At 31.4% G+C, this 13,466-nt stretch overlaps 1 protein-coding gene across 1 annotated transcript in view; it reads left to right on the top strand.

Annotated features, from left to right (window-relative positions):
* The window catches only part of LOC145333029 (uncharacterized), a 243,153-nt gene that overhangs the window by 101,371 nt on the left and 128,316 nt on the right, over positions 1–13,466 (top strand). Inside the window, exon 7 of the mRNA XM_080178178.1 lies at positions 11,124–11,221. Within this exon, the coding sequence (XP_080034304.1) occupies positions 11,124–11,221 (98 nt within the window). The remainder of the gene's footprint in view (positions 1–11,123; positions 11,222–13,466) is intronic.

Here is a 13,466-nt window from a genome sequence, read left to right on the forward strand (position 1 = left end):
TAAAATTATTTTGATTGAGCAACCTAAGCCGTTGTCAAAATCAATAGGACAATTCTAACATGCATAATTTCAATATAAGAGCTATCCGTCCGTCTTGCTGTTTAGGCAGACGGACAAAGCCTTAATATAGAAAAGCTACGCCTTAAAAAATTACATATAAATTTTATACCCTCTTAAAAACAATGGAAATTTATGATACATTGTTAATAATAGTGTTTAGTTATTTTCAGGGACTATGGGGATAGGACTAAGGACAATAATTCCATCGTGTGCAATTCTCTCATTTGAATCTTGGAAGTTTGTGGGGGGGAAATAAGGGTTGTAAATTAAATATACTAGTAATATTCCCCTCCTCCCTGAATATTTAATATCATATTTTCTTATTACAGAAAAATATCCCAATTTTGGGGATAAATTTGCCCAAAGCAAAAAATTAGATGTACTCTAATCAAATTTTTATGTATAAAATTATGTATAAAACAGAAGGAATGGTGGGGACATTGGACTGGTACTTAAAATTTACCCATTCGTTGGCTTTAAAACACTCTGGTGACCTCAATCAAATCTTAATGAATGGTCCAAACTTTTCAACCAATAATTTTAATCTTCAAAAGGATTTATTGTGATTATCATTATTGGGGGATGTACTTCGACTTATCTGCCATTGTCTTATCCCTTCAAATCCCTGAGTAATATTTTCAAAACAAATTAGCAGTCCATTCATAACGTTACGGACGGACTGACGGACTAACAGACATAGCGAATTATAGAGTAGCTGCGCTACTAAAAAATGAAATATAACTTAATTAGAATTCACAATATACACTGCGTCATAAAACAAAATTTCATATTATCGCTATGCAAATAATGGATTTTAAGGCAATGAATTTAGGATATAATTTCTATTTGGCTTAGGGTTGATACGCTAGAATAACAAGGAATATAATGTTCATAAGGTAGCGCAGCAATAACAAGCAATTAATGTTTAATAATACAATAAAGTACATTAATAGAGTAAAAAAGATTATTAGGTTGTTTTGTAGCTATTGTAGGTAAATCTCTTTTGCAGATATTCTTTTTTTTTCTATGACTAAATGACGTATGGAAAGGCCTTAATTATACCGTAGCTGCGCTACTTATAATGGTTGGGACATAACTATATAAAAGAAAACAAGAATTGCTTTTATTTTAAGTTATGACTTAAACAAAAAAGAAAAACTTACTTGAGTGATATTTTTTATGTCTTTATGACCAATTATAAACACTACTAGAAATCTCTATCTACAAAGTAATGATAACAGATAAGTATAGCTACTTGAAATTGTTATATTTATTTAATATATGAAATAATTTTTTTTTCAAAAAACATTGGAAAAGTTATTTATTGCATATTCCTCTTTAACAGTCTTTTGAAGTTAATTAGTTTTTAGCTGATATATGTTAATACAAAAATATCAAAAATATAACGCTGATAAAAAAATCATACAGAATTTCTATTTTATTTTATCCGATTTTTCAAAATTTCAAAAAGAGACAAAAATAGTTGGAAATTTAAAAATTGGTTGATTTTTTTGAGGACACACTTTTTAAGTGCATGAAAGAAAACGAGTATACAACTCAAATAATTAGTCCGTATTTAAAAAAAAAGCTACAATAATTGCAGTTTTTTCTGGGGTGAATATATAATAAATGCATGTGTTTTCTCTCAGTTGATAAATGCATAAACTTTTTGGGGCCTAGGGGTGCTTGTTTTGAGGCCCCAAGGGCCGCTTTAGTTTGGCCACCCAACTACACATTGTTTTGCAAATTGCTTGTTTCTCCCAGTTTTTCTTAATTAGTTAAACTAAATAGGTTTAAGTTAAGAGTACTTTGTTTTCAACTATGCATTGCACTGTACTGCATTCTTTAATTGTAAGGGCTCGGCAACTGCAGCCATTGAAAAAATCTAGGGATCTTAAGGGAAAATATAATAAACGATAAATTTATATACAGCCCCAATAATGATACACAAAACTACCCATTCTGTAGAACAAAATTAGTGGTTGTAAAGGTTGGACACTAATAGTCTGAAACCAACTAACAAACTCAATAAAAGTATCCAAAATATTTTATAGTTATAAAACTTTGGGTACCAGTGTAATAAACAGTCCAAACACCCCTTCCTTCCTGAAAAAAAACTTTAAAAATCAGTTGGATTTCTAAACATATACAAATATACACTTAAATGGCTTTTAATTGCCGAGCCCCTGTTAATTACAGTAATTTTCAGATGTAATTTTCAATTATGGCATCTCTAGATTTATTGATTGTTTAAAGGCAGAAATTAAACAAATTATTTGTTGCAACTTTTGGGTAGTCATTTTTTGCATCCATATATATTTATTTGTTATCTATAGTTTCTTCAAAATGTATTTCGCCATTTCGAACCATTAAGAAGCTTCCCAGATAAGCTGATGAAATTACATACGGACATTGTAACAACTTATATATTACTAGTGACTGTGTTCTAAACAACTAAGGGGTCTATATTCCAAAGAGTATTTAAAAAGGTCTTAAAATCAAAAATAAAATAACCTAAAACCATCCTGGGACATAATGTAAAGCTTCTCCTATAAGAAGAACTCAATCGGTTGAAATCATAAGCTTAAGACAAAAACACTCTACTACTTCATTCAATAGGAAATTTTCTGTTTAATTTTAGTATTTCACAAAACGAAATTTTTATTTGTTTTACCCCAATGTGCATTTTTTGGCAAAATTGTGCATTTTGTTCCTGTGCAACCCACTGTGAGTGTAGAATGGAAACATTTGCAAAAACATAATGAGCTGTGCCAATCTTAAGATGGATAATAGCCCTTGCCCCATTTACTCAGGGATATCAAGGGATAAGACAATGAATGTAAATTTTATTACATATCCAATGATGATAAGCTTAATTTTACCTTCTTTGGATGATTGAAATCTTGAAAAGTTGAAAAGTTTAGGCATTCAATTTTGTTTGGTTAGTTCTAAACTAGCATTGCATTGTCCAAAATTTTCAAGCAATGTTTTCAATCTACTGAAGGGGTAAATTTGTAATACATCATTGGGGATGTATATAAACTTTTTCTCTATTGTCTTCTGCCTTAAGATCCCTGTATTTCATTTTGTTTAAACTCACTCTTACCCCCCTCAAACTCTCTCAAAGCCAGGGAGGGGGGGGGGGCATTTAATCAACAGTCCTTTCTTTCCCCCATATTAACTAGCTACCAAAAATAGAATCTAATGATTTAGGGGAACATTTATTTATCGTCCATTTTCCTATCCCTGTATCCCTGCAGAAAGTAAAAATTCATTGACTCTCTAAAAGCAAATTAGAATTGAAGCCATAATTTTTAAATTAGAAAATAAAAGTTTGTTTTATTTTTTAAATGGTGATCATATAATAAAATCGTATTATAGACAGTAATCCGCGAATATTAAAATGAAAAATTAACAAAACTGGTATTATTTTATTACTTTTATTTTTAAATTCTTCGAAAATAGTTTGTAATATGATGATATGCAAAGTTGACACATTACAATCTTTCCCGATTTTGTATTACTTTTGCGGAACATGATTCCAGTTACGTCATATTTTTCTTTTCCGAAAAAGGGAAGGGGGGAAGACAAAAAGAGATGGGAGAAAAGGGGGTTTTCCCCATCTCTTTTGAAGAGATTTTCTTCCCCCCTTCCCTTTTTCGGGAAAGAAAAATATGAAGTAACTGGAATCATGTTCCGCAAAAGTAATACAAAATCAGGAAAGATTGTAATGTGTCTGCAAAGTTTTTCAGTATGGTGAAAACCGGTTCTAATCAAGCGGAATTAATCGGTTTCGAAGTCATACTGCTTTATTTTTATCCATAATCAGTGCTAAAAGTAAATACTAACATAATACATGTAAAACTCTGGTGCTGTCGTTATATCGACATACAAGTGTAAGTCATATCAGAAATATTAACTGATTAGACAATGAACAATAAATTGATGTAAAGGGATGTTCATGATAAACAAAATTGCCCCTTCTGTAGATTAAAATTATTGGTTAAATATTTGGACATTACTATTTTGAAAACAACCAATCAGGTTCATTTAAAGTACAATAAAAGTTTTTAAGTCAACGAATGAATGAACGTGGTTATAAAGCTCGGTAGATTTGGTTTTCTAGTAGTAATTACTTAAAATAATGTTGTACAACACTATAACCAACTTTATACAATACAAGCTATACATTGTCGACTAAAACTCATTGCAAGTAAATGTCACTACAATGTCATCAAGTCTAGCAGGGAATGATGGCAGGAATCTAAAGGGATAAGACAATGGCCGATTAATTGATGCACATCCCCAATGATGCACAAAATATTTTAGCACTTAACTTAAAAGTCCCCAAAGTTTTAAGCTCATCAATAAGTTAAAATTGTTAGAACACTTTGGGGACTAGTGTAATAAACAGCCCAATGTCCAATCCCTCTCTGCAATGATGGGGTCTTTGAAAGATAGTATGATATCTCTTTAGTACATAGATTAGTTAATAGGCTAAATTGATTTTGTACACATAGGAATGCGGAGTTTTTTTTTCTTCTCAGACTTTTTTATTTGCCTCTTTTTGAGACACGATTCAAAATTATTTAATATGTTATATCATTCTATTACATAAATAGCGGCTACGCCCTAGAGGCCTCTAGGGAGTGTGGTGTCGACCCTCCTCTGCTTTCAATTTTAGTATTAAAAGAAATAAATCTTTTTCTAGGGGCGATTTCTCTTGGGATGTTGGTGGTACCCTCTCCCAAAATTGTTATAAACCTTCCTAGGAGAAGCTACGCTGTAAAGGAGAATCATATCGGTTAAGTGGTTAGAGAAATCCTTCGGTACACACAAACTTACAAACTAATTAGGACATTATTAAATTTTGATTGGTTGTTACAAACCAACTAATTTAGTTCACAGAAAGGGTAATTTTGCTGTTCTAATTGGAGTGTCCATACATTTATCTTCCATTGTCTTATCCCTTACGGACGTTCAGGCGTATTCTCATACCAGAGTAGCTGCGCTTAGAGAAATAAAGTCTGTGCCATTAAAGCTTCTATTATGACAAGGAACACTAGTTCCGTGGGTGGAAAACTAATACAATAAAATGTGCCCAAAAAATGCATCCAATCTTTTGGAGGCATAGAAATTGTTGTACTATAAATATGTTGCCAGGGAGTTAGGGAGGGGGCATTGGACTGTAAATTAATAAGTTCTCTTTTTAGTTAGCTCAAAAACTATGGGTACTTTTAAAAAGGCTTGGTTTGTTCAAACTAGCAATGTTTAAACTTATCAACCAGTGTTTTTGATCAATAGAAGGGATAACTTTGTATATCACCATTGGGGATGTACATTTATTTATCAACTATTGTCTTATCCCTTAAGATCCCTGTATGTTGTAACATGCCTAATCAAAACAAGGAGTTTTTTAGTCTGGGCCTTCGGCCCTTTGAGACTAACATTTTATCTTAATATTCGCGGAAATCTGTCAATAATATGATGCGATAAATAACTATTTTTAGATTTAAATTTTTTATATACTTTTATGTAATTCAAATTCTATTTTTTTTGCTTTAGTTTATTTTCTTTAACCTTCTAAACTAATTCCCTCCCTCTTATGTTTTTTAAAAGTTTTTTTACTGTGGAAAATTTATGGAATTTTGAAAAATATAACTTTTCTAGTTTTTCATTATTTTACGGTGTAGTAGCACATCTTCTTATAAGGTATGTTAGAATTTGTATTTAAGTAAAATTAACTTCGAATTCCTTCAAATGGACAGTTTCAAAAGTAAAACAAGTATGACAACATTTATAGGACAAATTTACGTTAACACTTGTAGAGTGTCAAAACTTAATAAGCGATATATTCATTTAATGGACCTACAGACTTTCTGGATGCTACATAGAGTTGCTACATCTTTTTAATTATACCTAAATGTTACTTGAATCATCATTCAAAGTTTAAGATCGATAAGACAATTCTAACATGCCTTAACTAATTAAAACAGCTATCTGTTACTTACAGAAATGATTATAAAAACGCCTTACATTTGAAAACTTTTAAAATTACCGCACAATTTCACTGTGCAACTTGACTGCCAATTTCTTGTGCAAATTCTCACTTAGTTATTTTTTGCATGATTTTTGCATGTGCCAATGATTTCATACTTAAAAGCTCGGAAAGGGCACTATACAGAACTATAAGATATGAACTTAAAAAGGAAGAAAAAAAAATAAGATTCGTTTTAGTAATGACTGCAAAAAAATTAATATGCCTTATTTTGTCAATTATCTACCAATTTATAAAATTGAAACATCTTATAAGCTTATAAAAATTTCTCTAATTATCTTACTTGTATGTATGTAATCCCTGAAATATATAAACTTACATGCAAAGCAAATTTTGTTAGAAAATTAGCTACAAAAGTTTTACAAAATGTTAGACTTACATTAGAGTGCTCAAAATAAAACTTCTTTTTCGTTTATCAGTGTTGATACTCTACAATTAAGAAATTAATTAGGTATCCTGTCAGTATGTAAGTCCATTTACGCTTATTAACAGTTATTTCTCGCATCGTATTATAAACAGCTTTCCGCGGATATAGAATGTACAATTATGAGATTAAAACCAGTTTTTTTAGCCCCGAGGTGCCGAAGGCACGGGCTAAAAAAACTTGTTTTAATCTTATGATTGTACATTTTTATATTCGTAGAAAGCTGGATATAATACGATGTTAGACATAGTTTTTTCGTATGGATGAGAACCGGTTCTTATCCACCGGATTCGAATGAATACGAGAAAATTCTTTATACATATTATGGTTGATTTTCAAAATACTTAAATTTAGAAGATCAGGGCTCGGCAGCCATGCCTCAGCCGCGCATAAGCCTTTAATTGAAACCCGCTTATGTGCAAAAAAAAAATGAAAGATGTATTGTCTGTTTAGGAACAGGTTTAGACATACAGCTGAACTTTAAATTTTAAATATGACGCTTTCACTAAGTCTTACTCGCACCTAAGGGGCGGCTGCCGAGCCACGTAATTGACTTCCAACGAAAAGTCTAGTTGACTTTACAATTAATATTTCGTCTAAAACGTTACAATTTTGTAATTGCTGCGCCTATTGTAAAAAGCTCTTTTTTATCTCTAATATTAAATGTACTCTAAAATAGCTCATATCAATAAATTGTATAAAATTGACTTGATTTTTATAAACTTAAAAAGTATTGTATAAAAAAAAATACATAATGGTTTGTACTCAAGTAATTTTTAGAAAGGAAAAAAACTAGTTAACCTCCTACTTTTCCACTGGTTAAAATTCATATTGGAATAGTTATTTATCGCATTTTATTATAGATAGCTTTCCTCGGTTATTATAATAGAAAAAGTATAAGATTAAAACCAGTTTTGGTATTTTTATGTAAATATTTGTGGAAGATTGTTTGTAATACGATGCTAAACATGATATTTAAGTATGGCTAAGAACCGGATTTAATCCAGTGGGTAATAATCGTTATCAAACCATACTGGAAATTATATTCTTTAAAATAAAATTTACCTTTCCTCTGTCTTTTATATCATCTAGAAATTAAGTAATTTCAATGGGTTGTCTCTTTTTATGCATGTATGTTTGTCTGTCTGTCCGTCCGTCCGTCTGTCTGTCCGTCCGTCTGTCTGTTCAAGTATGAGCATTCAATCATTATGAGAGAGAAAAATCTAAAGACTTTTGTTTCATGCATCTTTACCCAGTATTTTCAGGGAAGCTAGGGACCACCTTTAAAATAATTGACTTTTTATTTTGATGGTTTACTTTGACTATAAACATGACCCTTTATTGCCATATATAAAGTAGTAAGGTTCTTAGATATGTAGTTTTAAGATTTCCATAACTACCGAACCGACTAAATTTTCTATTATAGAAAAGCATTACATAGGACCTACGGTGGTTTTAGGCTATTTTATTATTAGATTTAGTTTTAGGATAGTTTTAGGCTATTTTTATGTCCTTCCCTATAAATTTTTGATACAGAGCCTCTAGATGCTAGAGACGCAGTTGCTAGTATAAAGATAAAATGACATCTTTTTTTTATACCTTGTCCATGCAAAAAAGCTACTCATGTAATATTCATTTTCTTTCTGCCCTGTTAAACTTATTAGCTGTTAGTATATCAACATAATGTATTAATGGTCATAATGCTGACGTTAATATGAGTCAATGAAATCATGACTAATCTAAACAAATGCCGAATTGTCGACAAAAACTATGAAAATTAAAGGTCAACATAAAATCACCAAGCCTAACAGGGTAGTTGGGGCATGACTGATGTGCCCCCGCTCTCACAACTATCTGATTCTCCTTAATTAATGCATTTTATAATCAGGAATAAAGGTTGCTCAATAAAAAAAAGGTTGATATTAAATGTCACTGCTTAAAAGGTTTTTATGGTTTATATAATATAAATATAATATAAATTATACTGGTGCCCAAAACTTAGTGAACATTGTTTCTCTTAGCTGGCCTAAAAACTTTGGAGACTTTATTTTATTATTAAAATTTGATTGGGTTGTACAACCATGCAGTGTACCAGCTTTTTCACCAATAATTTTAATCTGAAGAAGATCTCCAATTTATAAACAGTTTTAAATATTCTACAATTCCAATTCTCTTTGCAAACTTTAATCTCTTATTTTTCAAATGATAATTAAATTTTGTTACAAGCAATTCTTTTATGCGCTTTGCCCTATTTATTCTCAGTGATCTTAAGGGATAAGACAGTGAATGATAAATTGATGTACATCCCAAGTGATGGTATACAATTCAAGATTTAAGTACCCAAAGTTTTACAGCCTGTATAATTTGCAGTCCAAGTCCCCTCTTTATTTATTTTTTCCTGCATTAAATTTTTTCCTAAAAGTAATATAGAATGAAAGATAAATAAAAGTAGTCATAGCTTATATATTACTGACTTAAAGTTATTCAAATGGCATTGATAACAACAGCGTTATTAATTAAAAGTCGCATGGACATGTCCATAATTATAGAGAAGCTACGCTTCTCTTGATTGGAAGTACGTAAGAAAAATTGACCCAATTATTAAGATTGAATAATTTTTTAATTCATGCAATACATGTGATTAATTTTCTTGATTAAAAAGTGCCCCTACCACCCATTTTCGGTGTGCAATCGCTTCCGCTAAAATTATTAATACTATAATAGCTGCAAATTATTACTACACTATAAAAGCCCCTAACACTTTACTCTACTCTCATAATTAAACATCAAACCCCTAATCTAAAATGTATGCAATTTTGTCTTTTCGCGAACTTAATACACTGTGTGCATTTGCGCATTTACTAATCTGCGGAAGGAAAGGTACACCATCCTATTTTATATTATTACATTTATTGTACTTTGTATAGGGTTAGGTTGATTTCTAAAAATAAATTATAACTGTTAATATTTTCTTACTGCATACTAAAAATTTATAAAAAATTGATTTTCTAAATAAGGAACATTTTGAAGAAGAAAAAATACATTGCGTCTAATTAATAAATATTTAACCAAGAAAAACAAATGCTTTCTTTAAACAAGTATTCTATACTTTGCATTACATTAGTCCCCAAAGTTTTATAAAAACGTTCTCTCATTTCTTTAAAATTTTGATTGACTTTTGGCATCAGGCACAGTCTCAAACTTTCCAACCAATAATTTAATCTAAATAAAGGGTAATTTTGTTTGTCATAATTGTAGTTAACCCTAGTTAAAATTGTCCATATATTGACAGGCTCACTCAAAACCGCCCAGCTACCGCGGCATTTCGCTATGGAGCAGTTTCTATAAGTCGACAAATTTCCGTGGTAATTTAAAAACATTCTGTTGACTTCAGGGATCTTAAGTGATAAGACAATAGTCCACAATCATCATAACAAATCTTTAGTATAGATGTATATAAAGACAACTACCTCCCTTCATTTTTCAAAGACCTCTTTCATCTGCTTCTAAAATATTTTCTGCTACTTGGGTGTGTAATAAGCGATACCATTGGTTGATTATCAATGACCCAATAGAAAGTTTGCACAAGACGTTTGCGATGGGGATACAGTCCTTTAACGCTTTCTCCCTCTAGTGTTTTACTCTAATATCATGATAAATTAACCCTTCTTTAGATTGTAATCATTGGTTGAAAAGTTTTGACACTACGAGTCTTTACCAACCAATCAAGGTTTGGAGTGTTTGTTAGCATATAATTGCTACTAAATTTACAGACTTAACGTACAGCATCCATTGACCCTGCAAAACATAAACATTGATTAATGAAACCCCATTTTAACATAAATTAATTACCAATTGTAGTTGTGCTATCAAAACTCCATATTATCATAACCGCGGAGTTTTATTTTCACAAAAAAAGATAGAATAGCTAATGATTGAGAAAGTTTGTTTAATGATAATTTTAGGGTAAGGAATCCAGGGATCTTTAGGGATAAGACAATAGTAGATAATTTGGTCTACGTTCCCATTGATGATACACAAATTATACCCCTTCTGTTGATATTTGTTGAAAAAATACAAGTTAAGAATTAACCAATCAATATTCAATAAAAGTACCCAAAGTTAACTTGGTAATTACCTTTGGGTACCACTGTCCCTCTCCTCCCTGGCCCTGGGATGGAACAGTTTGTGCTATAGAAATAATTTGCGTTCCTAACATTTTTGCCTTTTTTTGTGGAAGTTATAGGACTCCCCAATTGAATGAGTGAATGAGTGCCCATTCGATCAGGAAGGGATATATAAACAGAAGAAACAAAATATTTTAACATAAATGAACTACTAGTCATCCATAGCAATAAATTCTCAATAATACTGCAGCTTCTTCCAATTATAAACTAAATTACCCCTTTTTTAGATTACAATTTTGTTATCAACTAATAAAGATTTAATTTAAGTACCCAAAGTTTTTTTGTGTCAATCAATGATATATCATATTTATAAAATTTTGGGTACCAGTATAACTAACAGTTCAATGTAATCATGTAATATTTGTGCCAAATTTAATGATTTTTTCTATTTCAGGTTTCTCTGGAAGCGGAGACTGCAAGTCAACGGAAACCTGTTCCTTAGTTAGTGTGGCCTCCTATAATTCTGCTCTAGCTAATAACTTCCAACAACAGGTATTTCTTACTCTTGTGCGTGTGTGTGTGTGTGTGTGCGTGTGTGTATTGGAGTGTGTGTGTTCCTTAGTTAGTGTGGCCTCCTATAATTCTGCTCTAGCTAATAACTTCCAACAACAGGTATTTCTTACTCTTGTGCGTGTGTGTGTGTGTGTGTGTGTGTGATGAGTTGTTCAACAGCTAGGATGTGTGTTTGTGGGCTTCCAATCGACTCTTTATAGAAATTGTGTCGTTATTTTATCAACATGTTGTTATAATGTCATTAGGTTGTCGATATGTCAGCAGAGACCATTTTATTAAAGACATATATTTGATATATGAAATTGTATATCGATATAACTTTGTATTTTATATGTAATGTAACGGTTTTAAAATAATTAAGATTTAATGACAATACCTTCTAAAAACATAAATAAAATGCAAACAAACAGTACACACAAAAACAAAATGCATATCGCTAAGAAAAATCTTCATAACATTCTAAAAAGTATTCTTTATACATATATTACAGCGATAAAGGGATTGGTAACTGGGTGGTAAATTTATATTAACTCAATTCAGGGATCTATAGGGATAAGACAATGGCTGATAAATTGATGTACATTTACATCCCCAATGATGATACACAAAATTACTCCTTCTGTAGGTTAAGATTAGTTGTTAAAACGTTTGAAGACTCAGCTAAATGAATCAAGCAATCAAAATTCAATAAGAGCCCCTAAGGTTGTTAAGCAAACAAATTAGAAAACGTTATTATGAAACTTTGGGGACTAGAGTAATTAACAGCCCATTGTCCTCTCTCTCTCTCTCTCTCTCTCTCTCTCTCTCTCTCTCTCTCTCTCTCTCTCTCTCTCTCTCTCTCTCTCACTCTGAGTTCAAATACTTCAAAGCTACTAGAATCAGTCCTTTTAAATTATAATCAATTAACTTTTGCTGATATAATAAATACACAAAATTTTGACTGTGCTGATCAAATTTTAAAATGGGAGGGCCTGCCTCCCCATTTTTCTTCTTCTAAAGATCCCCCCCCCCGGAAAAAACCCGGAGTGTTGCCACTTTTACCACTAGCAAAAATACAACCCCTGTGTTTTTGACAAAAAATGGGTGTGTTTTGTCAATTCTTTTTAAGCTGTATTTTTGGCAATATTTTTTTATTCACTGTCAAAATTACACCTTTAATACTGTCATAAACACAGTTTTACAGTCATTTTCACACCCATGAAATTTAATGTGGCTGTCAAATTCACAGTTTTGATGACAAAAATACACCTAAAAAAACCCTGTACACACTACTGCACTAACTTATTTACCCCTTTACCTCTACATCTTCCTATTTAGTTTTTCCTTTTGAAGATTTGTTAAAAAATAGGATTTCTAAGAACTATTTCAAAATGTGTACTACCTTGTAAAACGCAACATGGTTTGTTGTTGACTAAATATACGTATCATTAATCGAAGAGGGGGGGGGGGGATTGGATTACAAAGTAAACTGGTACTCAAAGATTTACACCCTCGTTGGCTTAAAATTTTTTTTCCAATCTAATTCAAGGGTTGTTTTTATTTATGTACATCAATATATCGACCATTGTCTTATCCCTTAAGATCCCAGAATTTGCCTAATATTTACGTCGACATAATGTTATGCATTTATAACTGCTACTAAAAACTGATATCTACCATATACATACGGGTATTATAATAATGACATTATACCTATTGTTTTAAAATAGTACATTTTGAATGATGTACAAATCTAGTAACCACGCGTGGTATGCCCAAAATGAGTTGCACCCAAATGTGGCAGCAGGCTAAAAAGCTTCCCTGATTAGGGCACACGCTATTTAGCTCAGTTTTAACCTTATTCGTCAGTCATTTTGTTGTAATAAGAACCAGGGGTGTAGGTATAGGCAACAATTCCTTTTGCTGTTATTGCATCAACATAAGACTGTAGTCATAATGTCATTTGCAAAATGTGTCATAGTATATCAGATTTTATCACGGGAGAGGAGAATTAAAGTGTAAACTACACTGGTACACAAAGTTTTATAACCTTGACATTGTTTTCGTTGGCTCGAAAACTTAAGGTTCAACGAATTTTAATTGGTTCGTTCAAACTAGTTATAATAATTGCAATCTACAGAAGGGGTAAAATTGTTAATCATCATTAAAGATGTACATCAATTTATTGTCCATTGTCTTACATGTTTTTTTACAAAAATTTCTCGCATAAAATAATTAAGGAGTC

The sequence above is a fragment of the Acartia tonsa genome, chromosome 12, assembly GCF_053477335.1.
Source record: "Acartia tonsa isolate MP-2025a chromosome 12, ASM5347733v1, whole genome shotgun sequence".
NCBI classification, from domain to species: domain Eukaryota; kingdom Metazoa; phylum Arthropoda; class Copepoda; order Calanoida; family Acartiidae; genus Acartia; species Acartia tonsa.